This window comes from Amblyraja radiata, chromosome 29 (genome assembly GCF_010909765.2).
Source record: "Amblyraja radiata isolate CabotCenter1 chromosome 29, sAmbRad1.1.pri, whole genome shotgun sequence".
Lineage (NCBI taxonomy): Eukaryota > Metazoa > Chordata > Chondrichthyes > Rajiformes > Rajidae > Amblyraja > Amblyraja radiata.
In genome coordinates, this window is record NC_045984.1 from 34165000 (window position 1) to 34187438 (window position 22439).

The 22439-nt window shown below is 45.4% G+C and overlaps 1 protein-coding gene across 5 annotated transcripts in view; it reads left to right on the forward strand.

Moving 5' to 3' along the window:
• Positions 1–22439, forward strand: part of sema6b (semaphorin 6B) — a 328957-nt gene that overhangs the window by 240815 nt on the left and 65703 nt on the right. For all 5 annotated transcript variants that reach the window (XM_033047265.1, XM_033047264.1, XM_033047266.1 and 2 more), the window contains one exon: positions 22297–22387. In XM_033047265.1, the coding sequence (XP_032903156.1) occupies positions 22297–22387 (91 nt within the window). The remainder of the gene's footprint in view (positions 1–22296; positions 22388–22439) is intronic.

The window sequence follows — 22439 nt, forward strand, 5'->3', positions numbered from 1 at the left end:
ACACTGCCACCCAGCTTTGTGTCATCTGCAAATTTGCTAGTGTTATTTATAATTCCATCATCTAAATCATTAATATATATTGTAAATAGTTGCGGCCCCAACACTGAGCCTTGCAGCACTCCACTCGCCACTGCCTGCCATTCTGACAGCGACCCGTTTATTCCTACTCTCTGTTTCCTGTCTGCCAACCAATTCTCTATCCATGTCAATACCTTACCCCCAATACCATGTGCTCTAATTTTGCTCGCTAATCTCCTGTGTGGGACTTTATCAAAGGATTTCTGAAAGTCCAGATACACTACATCCACTGGCTGGCTCTCCTTCATCCATTTCGCTTGCCACGTTTCAGGTCGGGATGCTTCTTATGTTTGGCACAGACGTGGGCTGTGCGGATCTATGTTCTGTGTTCTAAGCTACAATGAGATGACAGCTAATATAATGGTCGCATTGCAACGATGTTAAAAATACCAGCCTTTCCAGAGGAACAGCTATATAGATATTTGATGGCAGTCGATGGATGGGAAGAGGAGTTTAATAGAAAATGAGCTATTGATTAAGTGAATAATGTTGGAGAGGACCCTTGTACGTGAAAGGCAGCAGAGAAGATAAAATTGGTGATTGGAATACAGAGAGAGCGAGTGGTGATGACCTACCCTGAGATCTGCATCTTGCTCCAAGGTCATCAGGATCAACAGCGATAGTTCACAACTTAATTTAAAAACATCTAAGCAGAATGAAGACATAATATTGATAGTGCATATTGTTTCAATTTAGTCAGGTGCCAGGGAGTAATGCTATCTGACATTGAGAAGACTATTGTAAATCACTTCCACATTGATCTCCTGGTTTATTACTGTATCTCAACTTCCCTTCATTAGATTACTGCCGTGTAATCATTGCCAGCTACACAGTTTCCTTTCAGTAACTCATTTAAAGATAATTGTGGTTTGTAAGAACAAATTCTTCTCGTCACCAACCTGCCAATCAAATCGCTGGATTCATGGAAACATAGAAACGTACAAAATAGGTGCAGGAGTAGGCCATTCGGTCCATCATGGCTGATCATCCAAAATCAATGCCCCGTTCCTGCTTTCTCCCCATGATTCCTTTAACCCTAAGAGCAAAATCTAACTCTCTCTTGAACACATCCAGTGAATTGGCCTCCACTGCCTTCTGAGGCAGAGAATTCCACTGATTCACAACTCTCTGGGTGAAAAGGTTTTCCCTCATCTCAGTCCTAAATGGCCGACCCCGTATTCCTAAACTGTGACCCCTGGTTCTGGACTCCCCCAACGTCAAAAGAGAGCTCAGTGTTGTTTGCGGAGGGAGGATGAATTCCACCAGTGGCTCATGGTGTAAGTTGTACAACTGAGACCCAGCTGGGATGAAGCATCTTTGCACCAGATCACCAATCACATTGTAAGTTGCCGTGCATCAAAAGAGAGCTCAGTGTTGTCGTATGACCTCCCCCCCCACTGACCCACTGACCCACTGACCCCTCCACTGACCCCACCCCCCCACTGACCCACTGACCCCTCCACTGACCCCACCCCCCCACTGACCCACTGACCCCTCCACTGACCCCACCCCCTACTGACCCCCCCCATTGTCCCACTGACCCCACTGACCCCCCCACTGTCCCACTGACCCCCCCACTGACCCCTCCACTGACCCCCCCCCCCCACTGTCCCACTGACCCCTCCACTGACCCCCCCACTGTCCCACTGACCCACTGACCCACCCCCACTGACCCCACCCCCACTGACCCACCCCCACTGTCCCACTGACCCCACCCCCCACTGACCCACTGACCCACTGACCCACCCCCCCACTGACCCCACCCCCCACTGACCCCACCCCACTGTCCCACTGACCCCACCCCCCACTGACCCACTGACCCACCCCCACTGACCCACCCCCCCACTGACCCACTGACCCACTGACCCATCCCCCCACTGACCCCACCCCCCACTGACCCACTGACCCACTGACCCATCCCCCCACTGACCCCACGCCCCACTGACCCACTGACCCATTGACCTTCTGACCCACTGAACTCACAGCAACCATCGACCCATTTACACAAATCCTATTGTATTCCAACATTCCTATCTGTGTTCACAGATTCCAACATTATCACAACATTCACTCACACAACAACCTCACAATCCACTTGATGAGTGCGGGTGTCGGGTGTTGGGGAGAATGGGGTTAGGAGGGAGAGATAGATCAGCCACGATTGAATGGCGGAGTTGACTTGATGGGCCGAACAGCCTAATTCTGGCCCTGGAACATATGAAGTAATGAATTTACTGTGGCCAATAAACCTAGCAACCTGCACAAGGTGTGAGGGCCGTACAAACTCCACACAGACAGTGTGAGAGGGCCGGACCGCTGTCAGGTAGCTGGAGGTTTCAAGCAGCAACTCACACACTGTCTTCTCATCCCAACTTTCATTTTAGAAACCAACCTTTAAAGTCAGAAAACTTCTCATAACTGAAGTTAAATATTTCTGATGGACACTCACGTTAACCAAAGAAAAACTCACGACAAACTGATGCAAAAATTAAAATTAACAAACCCCCAAGAATGTATACTTAAATGCAGTTTAGGTTTATAGTTAATCATACCTGCAGGAATGTAACAAATAATGTTTCTACTTCGTAGAGTATATTACTCTGACTCTCGTAGAGCAGTAATTGAAATGTCTATTTATTTCATTTTCCAGGCCCCCCCCCCCCCCCCGATTCGTTGCCAGAGTCACACTATTCCAGCGACTCTCGTCACCTCTCCAGCTATTATCATTCCTGCAGCAACTGTAGCTGCGTTGGTTGGCCGGCATGTCTGTGGCAGGTTTCCAACCAAGCTTGATCTTTCTTTATTTGAGAACCAGCCATGCACCTGTGGAAAGTATAATTGAGTACTGATTGCTGATGGAGTTTTAACAAAGTTTCATCTAAGGACGACAATTCCCACAACTGTTTAAAAGTTGAAAAACAGGATGGCAAAGTTTGATAAGTTTCCTTCCGACAGATGTTCAGCACTAGGGTAACAAACTTTTTGTTACAAACCTCTTTCTCACAACTTGGCAGCATAACCTGACATTTGGCACCTCGACTGCAAGCAATCACACCACAGGAATAGTAATTATGCTGCGTTGGACAGGGATAAAGTTGAATCATTTCCAAATAATTTCTTCCACACAGTGAAAGGGCTTCATCTATCCTTGTTGCCAATTGCAAGTGGAACAACTGACATTTAAACAGCAGCTCTAATGTTCCTGATGTTCACATTTAACAATGTGACTCTAACTATGGAGATTTCCTCTAGCTTTGCAGAGATTTCAGAGTTGATTGCACAATCTCGATACAAGGGTTTTGTCACGTATCTTGGTATGCATAGCCCAGCTTCTCCAGAGATGTTGCCTGTCCCGCTGAGTTACTCCAGCTGCTTACACATCTTTGTATACATGGTCCACCTTCCCCACAGATGCTGCCCGTCCTGCTGAGTTACTCTAGCTGTTTGTGTCTATCTTTGGTTTAAACCAGCATCTGCAGTTCCTTCCCACACATCTTTGTATGCATCGTGGAGTCTTCTCTGCAAAGTTGTCAGTGGTTTTGTCCACATGGGGCTTTGTGGAAACTTTGACTTCAGGAGATCGCGCTCCGTCAGGTTCAATTTACAGAATTCCACTTTCTTTTTAACTCTAAGGGAGTGTAAATAAGCGGAACATTAAACCCATGCACACCAAAGAAGGCAGAAGTCTAGTAACGTGAGCCCTGGGATCAGACCACAAGATGCCGACGTACACATGCTTAATGTAAGGCTCTGAGTGAAATTCTTCTCTCTGCTGATTTAACAAATGAACTAAAAGATCTGTAAAACTCCGGGGAGCTGGGATTCACTGAGCATCTTCAGCAGTGATCCACTGGAATCTCTGTGGCAGTTTCTTCCATTGGTTGTGTCCCTACAGTCCTGCCTTTTCACACTTCTGTTCAGCAATACTATTTACTTGGCAATGAAGGCCAGATAAAGCATGCATATAACTGCTGGATGCTCTGGCCTTACACATAGCTTGTGTTGGTTAATGGTGTCATGTATAAATGTGAGCAAAGGCGGAGAGATTCAGTGGTCACCAGAGAACCGTTAACAACAGCTCCACTCACTGATCCTGGGTTCCTTGATCTTCTGCTATATCTCATTCATACTGGGAGAGTGCGGCCAGCCCGTCTGAGGCTGACCACTCTACTCTCTGGGTCTGGGTACATTGGTGGTACATTGGTCCCTACAGTCCTGGCTCGGTGTTTACACAGCTCACAGCGATCTGCTCATCATTACAATGTGTGTCGCTGAAGTTTGATGTTTCATCCTCACACCCAGCGGCAGCTTATTGGAGGTTTTATAGGTTGGATATTCAGTTCAGTTTAGTTTATTGTCATGTGTACCGAGGTACAGTGAAAAGCTTGGAATTATAAATGCTTTGGCTGGGTTTGGCTTCCAGTCCACTGTGGTTGGGTCATGTGGAAGAGAGACCATTGGTGCACGGATTGGGGTAGGTTTGTGTTGATCGTGGTGGGTCAGGGGTTAATTCTACACCCAACTTCCTGCAGCTTCAGCAACATCATCTCAAAGTAAGTCTGACTCCACTGAGCACAAAGATGACACCAACTTGATCTTCTGGATCCTGCCACCATCTCCAGACTCGCACGTAGCATGCATAACATTCAATAATGTATAATCTGAAGTTTCTCCAGCTAAATATATTTTGATTTATTTTCTATTGTAGTCACTTTAGATTAATATACATAGGTTCATATTATTCCATTCGGAAAATTCATACAATCAAGCAAAATGATTTGTTAACTATAAACCTCCATCGGTGACATTAATTATAATCTGTTTAATAAAACAATCACCATTATTCTGTGTGTCCCTATGTATCATTTATTGGCAGCTTTAACGGTTCTGCAGCATCTGTATAAATGTAGAGGTTTCTATGCGCGGGAAGTGATGTCTGTATATTCCAGTCTTCTTCCTCAGTTGGTCGACCCTAATGCCAACCCCAATCCCAACCCCAACCCCAATCCCAACCCCAATCCCCGATCCCAATCCCAATCCCAACCCCAACCCCAATCCCAATCCCAACCCCAATCCCAACCCCGATCCCAACCCCAATCCCAACCCCAATCCCAACTGCTATCCCAACCTCGATCCCAAGACCAATCCCAATCCCAAGGCCAATCCCAATGCCAATGTTAGCCACAGGTCACTGGACGATTGACCTTCCCCATTGGCCTGCGGTTTGCTGTGCCTCTACACGGTCTCATCTACAGATGTCATGTTGTAAATCCCACCCAGCAGGTTCAGTGCTGTCCATATCCAACAGAGAGAATGTACATTCCATACTGGCTGGGTACGTAGCTCAGTGGTTATAGAGGAGTTCACTTTCTATACTGAGTGGGTACGCAATTCAGTATTTTATACAGTTTGGTTTTCTCAATAAATTGCTTTTTGTACCTGCACTTTGCAGTTTTGTGTTGTACTGGAGTCAGGGTTTTGTAGTTTGACCTTGCTTTGTTTTATGTCCTTGTTTGAACATACCCTCACGCGATTCTTTCTCCTGTTTCTACTCTCTCCTCCCTGTGAGTTCTATCACATGCTAGATAGAACAGTGGTAGAACGTCATTCCACTGATAATGGCAGCTCTCCGGCATTTACTTATTTCACTCAGCATATGTGTGCATCTACAGTTGGTAAATATAGTCACAGTCATAGATCATGGAAGCAGGCACTTCGACCCAACTTGCCCCCACCAACCAACATGCCCCATCCACACTTGTCCCGCCTGCCTGCACTTGGCCAATATACCTCTAAACCTGTCCTCTCCATGTACCTGTCCAAATGGTGTTGTACCAGCCTCAACTACCTCTTCATTCCATAAACCCACCACCCTCTGTGTAACGAAGGTAGACACAAACTGCTGGAGTAACTCAGTGGAACAGGCAGCATCTCTGGAGAGAAGGAATGGGTGACGTCTCAGGTCGAGATCCTTCTTCAGGGCAAGAGGCTCTGTGCATCTACCTGATATATTCCTCTCATGATTTTATACACCTCTATAAGATTATCCTTCATCTTCCTGCACTCCAAGGAATAAAGTCCCAGCCTACTTAACCTATCCCTATAGCTCACACCCTCGAGTCCTGGCAACATCCTCATAAATCTTTTCTGCACCTTTTCCAGCTTGACAACATCTTTTCTATACCACGGTGACCAAAACTGTATACAATACTCTAAATGTGGCCTCACCAACGTCCTATACAACTGCAACATGACCTCCTAACTTCTTTACTCAAAATGGTGAATGTTGGGAAACAGTTCTGTCCTTGGTCTATCTTCAGCTTGATACCGTTTCCAGCAGGGAATTGTTGGTGAGCAATAAGCTTTGGGAATCTTTATTCCTTCTTGCACTCTCCTTTCTCACACCCTGTTGTGCCCTGTTGACGTTGACATACAGTAGTTGCAGCAATAAACAACACAGACCAACCCTGACATTTGTAGCTTCAGCATCCAAGGCTTTCAATTTATTTTGAATCCCTGTAGTCGAGGCAAATCCCACATTGCAGAAGTGAAGATGGAATAAATTAAACGCTGATTAAATCTGTGGAGCTCAACTCTTTTGTTGGAAGGGCCAGATTAACAAAACAAATCATTTATGAGCACCTCTCTTGTGAAATATTTCATTTTAATGACACTCGACCTGAACCTGTATTTGTAGTCACGTGCATGAAGACATGATTTATTTACAGGGTGGTAATCATTCAGAAAGCTGACAGGCGACACACACCAATAGTGCAGCGAACTATGAACCTTGTATGTGTTTGAAATCATTTATAAAACCGGAGCAGTTCAGTAGATTCAGGAGCAACATGTGATTATGATCTTACAACAACTCCATGGATTTTAAAATCCCCAGCTTATACATTAAACATCATTTCAAATTATGCTTAGTTGGTTAGCAATGTTTATTTTTAATTTATTTCAACCTTTCTTTCATTTTCCTTCTTAACTCTTTTCCAAATTGTCTGGTAATTTGAGCCACTATATTCTCTTTGCAAAATAATCATCTCCCGGATGGAATTACTTTCAATTCTTGGAAACCTGTGCCATGCGTTTGTGATTATAAATAGGAAAATCATTCTGATATTCTCCAGTGTGTGTGGAGCCACTGAAAAAATCTCATTTATTGCAGACTGTGTACAATTTATATTTAGCAAAAGGGTTTATGAAGCAAAGAGTTTGCAATTTAATGTGAATAATGTTTCAGGATCCTACAGAAGCATGCAGAAAGGTTCTGTTAAAAAAAAAGTTAACTTCTTTTATTTCTTTTTAGCATTTGAGTGTCTGACCAGCTAGTGCCTATAATCCTCTTTAAACAAAATGCAGACAAACCATGCCAGTGAAAAAAGAGAATTGGAAAACAATTCCTCTCTGCCTGATATGATTGGTACGTGCTCTCCACAACCCCTGGTCCGCTGGACAAAACCAGATCATAACTGGGCTGTAAATCTGTCGTAAGAATTGCTGCCGAATTGAAAGGGTTTTTTCAATGTGGAGAGAGGAACAGAATTAATGTTTCAGCTCAGTGCTTTCTATCAATATCTCATTTAACTCAATGGATACACCCTGACTTGCTGAGTGTTTCCAGTGTTGACTTTGTTCCAAACAGTGAACTTTTCTGGAGGATATTCGCTGGGGTGACCCATAGGTTGCCTTGAAGTAGAGACCCCTGTAAAGGCATCAGCTTCCTGCTGGAGTTTAACAAACTAAAGGACCAGAGTAAACCTCTGATGGATGGACACCAACCTGCCCAGATCGTCCTGTCATTCCCACCAACCTGCCCAGATCTTCCTGTCATTCCCACCAACCTGCCCAGATCTTCCTGTCATTCCCACCAACCTGCCCAGATCTGCCTGCCATTCCCACCAACCTGCCCAGATCTGCCTGTCATTCCCACCAACCTGCCCAGATCTTCCTGTCATTCCCACCAACTTGCCCAGATCTGCCTGTCATTCCCACGAACCTGCCCAGATCTGCCTGTCATTCCCACCAACCTGCCCAGATCTGCCTGCCATTCCCACCAACCTGCCCAGATCTGCCTGCCATTCCCACCAACCTGCCCAGATCTTCCTGTCATTCCCACCAGCCTGCCCAGATCTGCCTGCCATTCCCACCAACCTGCCCAGATCTGCCTGTCATTCCCACCAACCTGCCCAGATCTGCCTGCCATTCCCACCAACCTGCCCAGATCATCCTGTCATTCCCACCAACCTGCCCAGATCTGCCTGCCATTCCCACCAACCTGCCCAGATCTTCCTGTCATTCCCAATGTTCTGGGAAAGGCAACAATGGATCATTGTGTAGATAAAATGTTGTGCTTTAATTTAAGAAAAAGTTTGTAAGGGGATAGGTCAGAAATGTTCCATTGTATTCAAATCAAAATTATATTCAAATTGAATGAATATTGGTATTGCAGAAAGTGCGGAGTCTGGTCTGAGCTGGCAGGAGATAACTAAGAGAATGTGCTGGATAGCACACTGGCAACTCAGGAGCCATGAGTGTGTAGTGTTTGACATGGTCAGTGGATGCAGGCACATTAACTACAGAGAAAGCAGCAGAATTCCCAGCGTGAGGGTTGGTCCCCTGACACCGTGCCTGTGGCATCATGAACCTCTTATGTCTAATGGAGGGCTTGTTGTAACCGATCTTCACTGGAACTCAGAACCCAGTCATTATCCCAAACTACCACAGCCTTTATCCCAGCCTTTATCCCAAGCTACCAATCAGATGAATGATATCAGACCAAGAGCCTCCTGGAAAACTGGGGCCTGAATCTGTTCTGATGCTTAAATAAAATGGACAAGCAACATCTCATGGTCTCTTTGAAGAGTAGTTGTGAATGTTGACACCAAAAGCCCACGGCTGATTAGATACCTTCAAGAAGACATGTTGTCAGACGAGTCAAACTACATAGTGTTTGTTAATGCCTGTCATTGAAAATGAACCGCTATTTTAAAAATATTTGTTTTGAAATACAGTAAAGTGAGCCGTTTATTTCTCATATCTTTATCCCTGAAGAACTTCAGTCGTATATTAAATATTAAATATGATGAGAAAGGATTAACAAAGGAAATCAGGAAGCCGATAGCATTTGAAGATGTTGGTATTGGCTGAGCTAGTTATCCCTGACTGCCTTTCATATCACTTCACTTTATTGTATATTATTATAGTCTTAAATCTTGATCTTAATCTTGACAGGCATTAAAACTTTTGAAGACAGATAAAATATAATCTTTTCTTTGGTGAGTAAAGACTGGTTTAAAAAAAGCAAGAGATGCCTTCCAATAAAACATCAACATATATATTGAAAGCACAAAGAAATAAAACTCTGCTGTGTTCACAAAATGTGTCGGAAGGAACTGCAGATGCTGTTTAAATCGAAGAAAGACACAAAATGCTGGAGTAACTCAGCGGGACAGGCAGCATCTCTGGAGAGAAGGAATGGGTGATGTTTCGGGTCTGAAGAAGGGTCTCGACCCGAAACGCCACCCATTCCTTCCCTTCAGAGATGCTGCCTGACCCGCTGAGTTATTCCAGCTTTTGGTGTCTATAAGCAGTAGTTTGTGTGAAACATTCAGGGGCGTTAAGTACAAAATTCTTCAGTTGACAACTGTCAATCTTCACACATAGCTCGCAGTCCTTAGTCTCTGGAGTTTCCCAGACATAGATGATGCTGCCTTCCCTACCACCCCATCCCATCCCAAACACTCCATCCCATCCCTCCTCTACCACACCATGTGTAACTCTAGGTGACCTTGTATTCCATGTTCTGAGCTTCAATGCTCAAAACTCCAATATGAAGAATGTCCTGACCCAAACCGTCACCTATCCATGTCTCCAGAGATGCTGCCTGACCCATTGAGTTACTCCAGCACATTGTGTGTGTTTCTTTATAAACTAGCATCTGCAGGACCATGTTTCACCAATCATTACCCCATCTGGCCTTTGATCTTGATTTCACTGAAGAATACTTGCCCCTCGTCATCTTCTCATGGTCTTTCTCATTATTTACCATTACCTCCCTCGCACAGATCATTCACAACCAGTCAGGGTGCAGGTAAGTTGATGTAACTTAGAAGTACAGTTGAGGGTGGGATTGGTTTGTCGGCAACTGAGAGGTCCCCAGGTTGTGTGGTATATCAGTGGGTAACATGGTCGTCCACTGAGGGTTTTGAGCTTGGGATCGTGATTGAGATAGACTGATGAAGGTCTCGAGGCCAAGCTGAACATAAATTAGTTAAATGGTGCGTGCTTGTTGAGAGAGAGGGTGTTGCAGAACTCTCATTGGCGAGAGGAGAACTTCTTCATAGTTGGATATCTTGAGGAGATTTCACAGTGGAGCAGATAAAATGTGTAGGAAGGAACCAGCATGGAAATGGCATCTGCTCCACAGCAAAATCTCCTCAAGGTCTGCCTACTTTGAAGGAGTTCTACTCCTCCAACGAGAATTCTTCAACATCCTCTCTCGCTGCTGAGTCTGAAGAAGGGTCTCCACCTGAAACGTCACTCATTCCTTCTCTCCATAGATGCTACCTGTCCCATTGAGTTACTCCAGCACTTTGTGTCTATCCTGGCTTGTTGAGTCAGCAGCTTGGAACTTGTACAGGAAGGTTCTCTTTAAATCACTTTGAAGCAGTCACCTTAATGTCTGTGAAAGCTCCGCTCTGTCTGAAAGCCACTGAGCTGCCACCGAACCTTACAGGTGCCAGCTGAACACTGCCCGATATTGGTCGGCACCAGAACACACCCAGAGTCCCTGTGCCTTAGTCCATTGAGAATCGGGGAGATCGCAGCAAATCCTTGACTTCATTGTGTTGCATATTTCATTAATATCAGATTGCAGTGTTCTTCTGTTCCAATTTCTAGCTCATTCTTTGATATGATTATTTATATAATGAGCAGTGAGACTGACTATAAAAAACCCTATGTCATTCTATGAAAAGCAGCCCAGAATTGAAAGTAGATTCTGAATGGGAAGAGAAGCGCTGTTTGGAATGGAATATTTAAAGTGTGACCCTCCACCCCCTCACTGCATGGCCATCCATGGGTAAAGGCCAACCTGGGGCAGGAAGGGGATTTGAAGTGTGTTGCTGCCGACTGTCCACAGGTGAAGTGGTAACTTGCGGTGAGAGAGGGAGATTGCAGAGGTCACCGAAAGATGCATTCAAGGTCAAGGCTATTCTTCTCTGAGCCTGGATTCATGGACACCCTTCCATCAGAATAGTCCTTCCATGTTCCAGACTTAGAGCTCTAACAAAGGAAGACACAGAGTGCTGGAGTAACTCAGCAGGTCAGGCAGCATCCCTTGGACCATTCTTCAGACCCGCTGACTGCCCGACCCATTGAGTTTCTCCAGCACTTTGTGCCTTTTTTCGTGAGCCAGCATCTATAGTTCCTTAGGTAGACACAAAATGCTGGAGTAACTCAGCGGGACAGACAGCATCTCTGGAGAGAAGGATGGGTGAATTTTCGGGTCGAGACCCTTCTTCAGACGTCTCAACCCGAAACGTCACCCATTCCTTCTCTCCAGAGATGCTGCCTGTCCCACTGAGTTACTCCTGCATTTTGTGTCTACCGATTTAAACCAGCACCTGCAGTTCTTTCCTACACACTCTATAGTTCCTTATTTCTTTGTTCTAACAAAGGAAAGAGGTTTAAATATTGCAGTGAGTAGCTATAAGTGATCTTAGCTCATGTATCTAATGCAACAACACTCTATCCTCTCCCCAGCCTGCTTACAAATGACAGTCATACTACACCAGGTCTAATTAGTGGCAATGAAGTGCAGGTTGTGCAAATGACTAGATTCATCAGCAGCATTCTCTTCACCTGTGTTGTGTTGTGTCCAATTCACCAGCATTTGAACATATTATCACTATTTATTTGGGCTGAATAGTTACTCTCACTGTCTTCTCTACTCCATTCAATCAGTGATGAATCCACCACTAAAGACCTGAAATGACTGGAAGTCAAGCAGATAGTCAACCTAATGACATGTTGACCTCACTAAGGCCACACGTCTATCCATTCCTTCCAGGAGCTGATTAATTTGGCAGAGACACAGATACCCTTGTACCTGGCCTTCATCAGTCAGAGTATTGAGTATGGAAATTGAGAGGTCATGTTGCCGTTGTACAAGACATTAGAGAGGCTACATTTAGAGTGTCTAGTTTTTGTCACCATGTTATAGGAAAGATATTACCGATCTTGAAAGGGTGCAGAAAGGATTTACGAGGATGTTGCCAGGACTCGATGGACTGAGCTACAGGGAGAGGTTGAGCAGGCTGGGACTCTATTCCTTGGAGCATAGGAGGATAAGGGGTGATCTTATAGAGGTGTACAAAATCATGAGAGGAATAGATCGGGTAACGTACAGGTTGGTCGGTGTGGGCATGTTGGGGTGAAGAGCCTGTTTCCGTGCTGTGTGACTAATGACTCTATATAGTTGAGTTGATGAATCTACACGTGATTATAATCTCAACCTATACTAGTGAAGTCGACTCAATGCTGGACACAACCTGCTATAGTAAAGGGCCTGTCCCACTTGGCCGTCATTTGTGCCTCATTTACTCGTCATATGTTAAATAGGTCGACGCATAGTGATGCGTGACGTCACGTGCAAATCACGCATCATCACGTGTAGTCATGTGTCAGCGCATCCTTCTGGTGCCCGTGACCTCATTAGAATACCCTGCTTCCCTATTCTGCATCATGACCATCATGGAAGAACTACAGATTTTATTGCTACAGCAACAACAGAGACATCTGACAGCAGCAGCCCTCATACTTACAGATCAGCCAGGCAGGAGTACAACAAGAAAAACTAGCAAGAAACCCAGGAAGAGGTCTGTGTGGACGAGGTTAGAGGTTACATGACACGTAAAAGGCGGGCCGACTGCGTATGGGCGGCGTACGGCATCGCATGTTTACGGACGTTGACGCACGGTGACGTGTGATACCGCGCGCCACTGCATGCGATTCCACGCCTCATCATGCGCAATGCGTGCGTCATCCACGCTCACCCCAAGCGTCACAACGCGTCAACCTATTTTACATATTACACGTAAATGAGGCGCAAATGACGGCCAAGTGGGACGGCCCTTAACTCAGCGGGTCAGGCAGGCAGTAAAGCAGCAACTGCAATCTCTTGTTCCTACTGCTCAAAGCTGGAAACACTCAGAAAAGGAAAAGAGGTGAAGTAGTATATTACTGCTTGCTTGCTGGCATTTTTAACTTGTTATCACTGCAAAAATGTCACAAAATGTTGCACACATTCTTATTATGCCACTAAATATAATCTTAGATTTCTACGGGAAATGTAGAATGTCCCTATTGTAGTTGTTGGAATGAGGCACAGTTTGCACACTGGTCAACAAGGAACTCGTAGCAAGCACATCCTGACAGCAATTTCAACAATTGCTGTAATTTTAACAGTCGCCAATTTTAAGCTCTCAATAAAGTCAACAGTTATAAGTGATCTCTGTTCCATTTTGATAGTCAAACGTGTAAAGAGATCAAATGAAATAGACTTGTTCTGGGGTAATCTCTGATCTGTATTTCCTGCATTCTGACAGGCCATGATAGTAACAATGTTTTATTCATATAAACTATGACTGAAATTCAAGCAGTCAGCAACTCTTTTCAATTTCCTTTGAAGGATAAAATTACAATATTTTATGATTTACAAAAAGCTGTTCAATTGGTCTGTTACTTGAACATTGTGCAAATATTGGTATTTTCAGTGTGTGACGTGGAGTAATTATAGTGTGATGTTCTCCATCAGCCATCCCTCTAAGGCTGGCATTGCCGGAGGCAAGCAAGCCTTGGTGTTAATAGTCCTGGCTAATACGGATAATCATTCAGTCAGATTGTATCTCAATTTGGGGTAATGAAGCTTGGAAATTAAAAGTTGCCTTGTCTTCCAGAACCTATCTTTAGTTTAGTTTAGAGATACAGCACGGAAACAGACCCTTCGGCCCACCGAGTCCGCACCAACCAGCGATCCCCGCACACTAACACATTCCTACACACACAGATTCAGATTCAGATTCAGATTCAATTTTAATTGTCATTGTCAGTGTACAGTACAGAGACAACGAAATGCATTTAGTATCTCCCTGGAAGAGCGACATAGCAAATGATTTGAATAAATAATAATAAGTGATAATAAGTGTCCGGGGGGTGGGGGGGTGATTGGCAGTCACCGAGGTACGTTGTTGAGTAGAGTGACAGCCGCCGGGAAGAAGCTGTTCCTGGACCTGCTGGTTCGGCAACGGAGAGACCTGTAGCGCCTCCCGGACGGTAGGAGGGTAAACAGTCCATGGTTGGGGTGAGAGCAGTCCTTGGCGATGCTGAGCGCCCTCCGCAGACAACGCTTGCTTTGGACAGACTCAATGAAGGGGAGCGAGGAACCGGTGATGCGTTGGGCAATTTTCACCACTAACACAGTCCCTGGACACAGTCCCTGGACACCTCCCTGGACACAGTGCAACACATGATCCCATACCTTCAAAGAAGTTCATTGGGTTCGATTGAATGAAGCAGCTTAACCTGTCCTCATAAGGTGCTTAAAAAACAGCTTTCAAATAATGAATTAAAAAAGAGATCCTTCTTCACAGTACAGGAGTCGGAGCACCATATTATAGATATACAAGACATTGATAAGGTCGTCCACTTGTGTTGGCACTTTCATGGAGTCACAGAGTCGTGCAAGTATGTACCTTCACCCCTCGATCTCTCGGCTCCACACTACTCCCTGGGCTTGACCACTCCCTGGGCCTGACCACTCCCTGGGCCTGACCACTCCCTGGGCTTGACCGCTCCCTGGGCTTGACCACTCCCTGGGCCTGACCACTCCCTGGGCCTGACCACTCCCTGGGCCTGACCACTCCCTGGGCTTGACCACTCCCTGGGCCTGACCACTCCCTGGGCTTGACCGCTCCCTGGGCTTGACCACTCCCTGGGCCTGACCACTCCCTGGGCTTGACCGCTCCCTGGGCTTGACCACTCCCTGGGCCTGACCACTCCCTGGGCCTGACCACTCCCTGGGCTTGACCATTTGCTGTGCAGGTCCAGTCCTGCATTGTCCTATCAAAATGCTGCTCCTTGCGTCGATCTGAATAAAGCTCTTACTCTTGAAGTCACCAAATCATCTTTGTGCCTCTACTTCCTCACGGCCTTGCACCAGGCTCCCACTCTGACACACATCTCCTTCTGCTCTTACTCTTGAAGTCACCGAATCATCTCCACTGACTTTCATTTTCTGGACCAGCTCCCAAACATCCAACGTTGACATGACTGTTCTCAGTCTTTCTGCAGTTCACTGGCGAGGCTGTATTAGGCTGTCGTTCCTTCTCATTGTAACATCTGTCAGAGCGTTAGAACTTCCACCGCTAGCTAACTTGCTCTCCAAAGAAAAATATGTATGTCCCTGGGGCACGAAAACCTCAAAGAAATGTGGCTGATCAGTGAGATTAAAGATAGTATTAAATCAAAAGAATACACTTGTAAATTTGCCACAAACAGCAACGGACTTGTGGGTGGAGAACACTTTGATGACCATGAGTGTGTAAGAAGGAACTGCAGATGCTGGTTTAAACCGAAGATAGACACAAAATGCTGGAGTAACTCAGCGGGACAGGCAGCGTCTCTGGAGAGAAGGAATGGGTGACGTTTCGGGTCGAGACCCTTCTTCAGACCATGATATTGACACAGAAGGGCAAGACATAATGTGAGTGCATGTACATTGAAACAGACCCGGTCTATGTAGAGGTACGTGAGAAGGGAAAGGCCAAATATGGGGACAGAGAGAGGAGAATTTATAACGGGCATTGCAGCAAAGTAATCAAACAATGACTTTGTTTCTGTCAAGCACACAGAACCTGACAAATATATTAAACAATCAACGTTCAGTAAATATGAACAAACTAGTATTACTCACAAATAACACTAAAATGTGCAAGCTTCAACACTGATAAGGAGCCGATGAACAACACCGCAGAGTTCTGGAAGATGTGGGTTTTAGAGATAGTGGATTCGCTGTTTATCGTCTTCTGAGGATTTATATATTCAGGAATTGTTTGTGTAACAAATGTGATTCGACTATCTATGAACAGAGGAAAGGAGTTGTTGGGGAACATGTGATCCGTTATCCTCGCGACAGTGAGCAGGAGAATGCTGGAGTCTGTAATAAATGGTACAGCTGAGCAAAGTCAACACACATTAATGGAAGGGAAGGGAGTGGCAGGAGTGGGTGAAGAATTGGTCAGTGATAGGTGGATACAGACGAGGAGGGAAATTTGCAGATGGATAGAGATGGTAGCCTAAACTGGAGGTGAAATAGAGATAAAGGGGTGCAGATGTGCAATCTGATCATGAGATCGGGAGTGAACTGCAGAACCTGAAGGAGGGTTGGTCGGAGGAAGGGGATAGGAATGGGAATGGGAGGAAACTGGGGAGGGAAGGTGACAGAATAGGGAGGGATGTGAGATGAATGGATGGTGGAAGGAACTGAGCGATGGGGTGGAGGGTGTAAACAGGGGTACGCCCCTGGGAAGGGAGGGTGTGAGGAGATTGGATAAATGAGAAGGAGAGGTGGGTTACCGAGACCATACGTGGACTGGCACACTGGAGGGATAGATGTCTGCAGATTCAGTTTCATCAGGTATGGATGTGTTTACCACAGAGGGAGAATAGTGAGGATGTGTGGGGTCATTCCAGAGATGTTTAAAATGGTCAAAAAATGTGAGAACGTGTCATTGAAACTTACTGAATTGTTCAAAGGCCTTTGACAGAGTAGATGGATGCAGGGAGAATGGGTCCTTCCCCGAAACACACACACACAGTCTCAGAACAAGGAGCTGTCTATTTACGACTAAGATGAGGAGTAATGTCTTCACTCGGGGCTGGTGAGTCTTGGACTTTCTCTACGCCAGTGGGCTGTGGAGGTTCAGTCTGGGAATTCAAAGTGGACAGACAGATTTTTCCACATTAAGGGAGGTGAGGGATACGGTAAAATTGTGGGAAATTGTGCCGTTATCTTGATGAATGGTGGAGCAGGCGTGCAGTGTTGTTTGGTCATCCTGCACCTATCATGATAAATGGAGGCTTTGGAAATATTACTGCAACCTACATAATCTAATCTTGTCATGATCATGGTATTATACTTGCTACATTTGCTGACCGGAGACAATATCTTTATGTGGCCAGACTTCACCCGATAAAGTGAATCCATAATTCTCAACGTTCATAGCGTCGTCGTACAGGCCCATCGGCCCAACTTGCCCATACTGACCTATCCATGTACCTGTCTAAATGTCACGTAAACATTGTGATAGCATATCTCGTATATCTCTGATTGAATATCCTTAGTTAATATTAATGATTCCCATTGTAAACCCACATCTGGTACTACTCACTGTTGAGCCAGACCACACTATCTTTGGTTCAAAATCAAAGGATCTCCTTTGGTTTTCTTTGAATGATACATGTGCGTGCTTGAGATGAGGAAAAACTTTTTCACCCAGAGAGTTGTGAATTTGAGGAATTCTCTGCCTCAGAAGGCAGTGGAGTCCAATTCACTGGATGCATTCAAAAGAGAGTTCAGATAGAGCTCTTAGGGCTAGCGGAATCAAGGGATATGGGGAGAAGGCAGGAACAGGGTACCGATTGTGGATGATCAGCCATGATCACATTGAATGGCGGTGCTGGCTCAAAGGGCCGAATGGCCTACTCCTGCACCTATTTTCTATGTTTTTGGCTTCACCCAAACCATAAGTGAGATCATGTGATAGGAGTAGAATTAGGCCATTCGTCCCATCAAGCCTTCTCCGTCATTCACTCATGGCTGATCTATCTCTCCCTCCTAACCCCATTCTCCTGCCTTTAGACTTTGCCTCCATAGCCTCCGTGGCAAAGAATTCCACAGATTCACCACCCTCTGACTAAATGAATTTCTCCTCATCTCCTTCCTAAAAGATTGTCCTTTAATTCTGAGGCTGTGACCTCTAGTCCTGGACTCTCCCACTATTTGAAACTTCCTCTCCACATCCACTCTATCCAGGCCTTTCACTATTCTGTACATTTCAATGAGGTTCCCCCCTCATTCTTCTAAACTCCAGCGAGTACAGGCCCAGTGCTGACAAACACTCATCATAGGTTAACCTACTCATTCCTGGGATCATTCTAGTAAACCATTGTTTTACTTCTCAAGAAGGAATTATTTTAACTGCTTGGCGTCAGTCTCCACACTCCCGCTCATGCTGAAAGCTGCCTCTGTTGTCATAGAGTCATACAACATGGCAACAGACCCTTCAGCCCAACTTGCCCATGCCGACCAAGATGTCTGATCTACACTAGCCCCACCTGCCTGTGTTTGGCCCGTATCCATCTAAACCTTCCCTGTCCATGTACCTGTCCAAATGTTGTTATAGTACTTGCTTCAACTACCTCATGGGGCAGCTCGTTCCATACACCCACCACCCTCTGTGACAATGTTTTAGTGACAGAAGGCTTTCGACAAGGTTCCACATAAGAGATTAGTATACAAACTTAAAGCACACGGTATTGGGGGTTCAGTATTGACGTGGATAGAGAACTGGCTGGCAAACAGGAAGCAAAGAGTAGGAGTAAACGGGTCCTTTTCACAATGGCAGGCAGTGACTAGTGGGGTACCGCAAGGCTCAGTGCTGGGACCGCAGCTATTTACAATATATATTAATGATTTGGACGAGGGAATTGAATGCAACATCTCCAAGTTTGCGGATGACACGAAGCTGGGGGGCAGTGTTAGCTGTGAGGAGGATGCTAGGAGGCTGCAAGGTGACTTGGATAGGCTGGGTGAGTGGGCAAATGCATGGCAGATGCAATATAATGTGGATAAATGTGAGGTTATCCACTTTGGTGGCAAAAACAGGAAAGTAGACTATTATCTAAATGGTGACCGATTAGAAAAAGGGGAGATGCAACGAGACCTGGGTGACATGGTACACCAGTCATTAAAAGCAGGCATGCAGGTGCAGCAGGCAGTGAAGAAAGCGAATGGTATGTTAGCATTCATAGCAAAAGGATTTGAGTATATGAGCAGGGAGGTTCTACTGCAGCTGTACAGGGTCTTGGTGAGACCACACCTGGAGTATTGCGTACAGTTTTCGTCTCCTAATCTGAGGAAAGATATTCTTGCCATAGAGGGAGTACAGAGAAGGTTCACCAGACTGATTCCTGGGATGTCAGGACTTTCATATGACGAAAGACTGGATAGACTCGGTTTGTACTCGCTAGAATTTAGAAGATTGAGGGGGGATCTTATAGAAACTTACAAAATTCTTAAGGGGTTGGACAGGCTAAATGCAGGAAGATTGTTCCCGATGTTGGGGAAGTCCAGAACAAGGGGTCACAGTTTAAGGGTAAGGGGAAAATCTTTTAGGACCGAGATGAGGAAAACATTTTTCACACAGAGAGTGGTGAATCTCTGGAATTCTCTGCCACAGGAGGTAGTTGAGGCCAGTTCATTGGCCAGTTCATTGGCTCGATAACAATCAGCACGGGAGCACCTCAAGGCTGCGTGCTCAGCCCCCTGCTGTACTCCCTCTATACTCATGACTGCGTAGCCGGACATAGTGCGAACTCCATCATCAAGTTCGCTGACGACACCACTGTCGTGGGACGTATCACTGATGGGGATGAGTCCGAGTATAGAAGAGAGATTGAGCAACTGTCCATATGGTGCCAGCACAATACCCTGGCCCTCAACACCAGCAAAACCAAGGAACTGATTGTGGACTTTGGAAGGAGTAGGATGGGGACCCACAGTCCCGTTTATATCAACGGGTCAATGGTTGAAAGGGTCAAGAGCTTCAAATTCCTGGGCGTGCACATCTCTGAAGATCTTTCCTGGTCCGAGAACACTGATGCAATTATCAAGAAAGCACATCAGCGCCTCTACTTCCTGAGAAGATTACGGAGAGTCGGTTTGTCAAGGAGGACTCTCTCTAACTTCTACAGGTGCACAGTAGAGAGCATGCTGACTGGTTGCATCGTGGCTTGGTTCGGCAACTTGAGCGCCCTGGAGAGGAAGAGACTACAAAAAGTAGTAAACACTGCCCAGTCCATCATCGGCTCTGACCTTCCTTCCATCGAGGGGATTTATCGAAGTCGCTGCCTCAAAAAGGCTGGCAGTATCATCAAAGACCCACACCATCCTGCCCACACACTCATCTCCCTGTTACCTTCAGGTAGAAGGTACAGGAGCCTGAAGACTGCAACGACCAGGTTCAGGAATAGCTACTTCCCCACAGCCATCAGGCTATTAAACCTGGCTCGGACAAAACTCTGAACATTAATAACCCACTATCTGTCATTTTGCACTTTATCAGTTTATTTATTCATGTGTGTATATATTTATATTATGGTATATGGACACACTGATCTGTTTTGTAGTCAATGCCTATTATGTTCTGTGTGCTGAAGCAAAGCAAGAGTTTCATTGTCCTATACAGGGACACATGACAATAAACTTGAACTTGGACTATATTTAAGAGGGTGTTAGATGTGGCCCTTGTGGCTATAGGGATCAGGGGGTATGGAGAGAAGGCAGGTACAGGATACTGAGTTGGATGATCAGCCATGATCATATCGAAGGGCCGAATGGCCTACTCCTGCACCTATTTTCTATGTTTCTATGTTACCCCTCAGGTTCCTATTGAATCTTTCTCCCCTCACTTTAATCCTATGTCCTAAACCTCTACCTGCTGCTCCCTGACGCTGGTGTGCAGTTCTGGTTGCCCCATTGCAGGAAGATGGAGGCTGTGGACAGGATGCAAAGGGTTAACCAGAATGCTGCTTGAGATAGAGGGTATTCGCTAGGAGAGTTTGGACAATTTGGATTATTTCTCTGGAGTGCCAGAGGTTGAAGGAGAATTGCTAAGTTTATAAAATGATGCCAGGCGTAGATAGACTCTGAACCTTCTCTCTCTAGTGGAAATATCAAAGAGTAGAGGGCATGGCTTTAAGATCAGAGGTCAAAGGTTAACGGCGTGTGTAATGAAATCATTTACCCTGGAGATTATTTCCACGTTCCCACATGAGGTGAATGACTGAGTCCATTGTATTGCTCGTGTTGCCCAACATATCCCAGATGTTCAATATCTGTCAAGATCGCTGTTCTACTCATGAAACCTTTTCTCCTTTTTCCTCACACTGAATCACTATACTTATACACGTCCAAGTAGCAATGTTCCATCCTTGCGTAGGAAGGAATTGGTTTAAACCGAAGATAGACACAAAATGCTGGAGTAACTCAGCGGGACAGGCAGCATCTCTGGAGAGAAGGAATGGGTGACGTTTCTGAAGAAGGGTCTCAACCCAGAACATTGCCCATTCCTTCTCTCCAGGGATGCTGCCTGTCCCGCTGAGTTACTCCAGCTTTTTGTGTGAATTTAATCTTCCTTCCTTGTTGCCAGTCACAGTGGTAACTGTGGGATCTATTGCTGCCCACATTGTAAATAAACTCAGTATAAACAGTAACACTGTCTACTCAAAGTAGTGGCCTAGCTTTGGGCACCAGGGAACACTGCAGGTTCCAAGCTCCCCGACATGTCTGTAGGGATCATTCACTACAGAATAGATTGAATCTTAATATGTGACCGGGCCCCATAGCACGACATGGTTCATTTGACTTTTATACCAGTTGTCAAATATGTGGGAGTGGGGATAGTATAATAGTCTATAAAAGATAGAAAATACAGGCTTTACAAAAGACCAGCTACTATTTATGCGTACGTATCACTGCAATAAATGGAATGCTGACCTGGAAGAAATTATTTGAAAAATATAAGATATTATCTGCCTAAGATTCATTTTCTGATTGCACAGAGATGGTGATTCATTTTCTGATTGCACAGAGATGGTGCGAAGACTGCATCACCCCTCCATCTGCAATCAACCTTCAGCTGTTAGTACAGCAAACCCACTGCTTATTTACAGTTGTTTATTTTCCAGCATGGAATTGATTTCTTTGTCACACAGATGCAGTATTGGTTAGTTACAAGAAACTCTCTGGGTAATCGACTTTCTGTTCTCCTGCTTCCAATGAAGTATGGTGTTGAGCTGTGACCGGTTCTCTGAGTGTTAATGTGACCGTTTCTCATTCTTGTACAACCTGACGCTGGTGATCTGTTCCAGATGGACAGACTGGAAGCTCTCGGACCAAGTATCAGCGGGATGGCCCGTTGCCCCTACGATCCCAAACAGGCCAACGTTGCTCTCTACGCTGGTAAGACTTATTATCCCAACTGCTATTTGCTTTACCTGCATTCAATTCATTA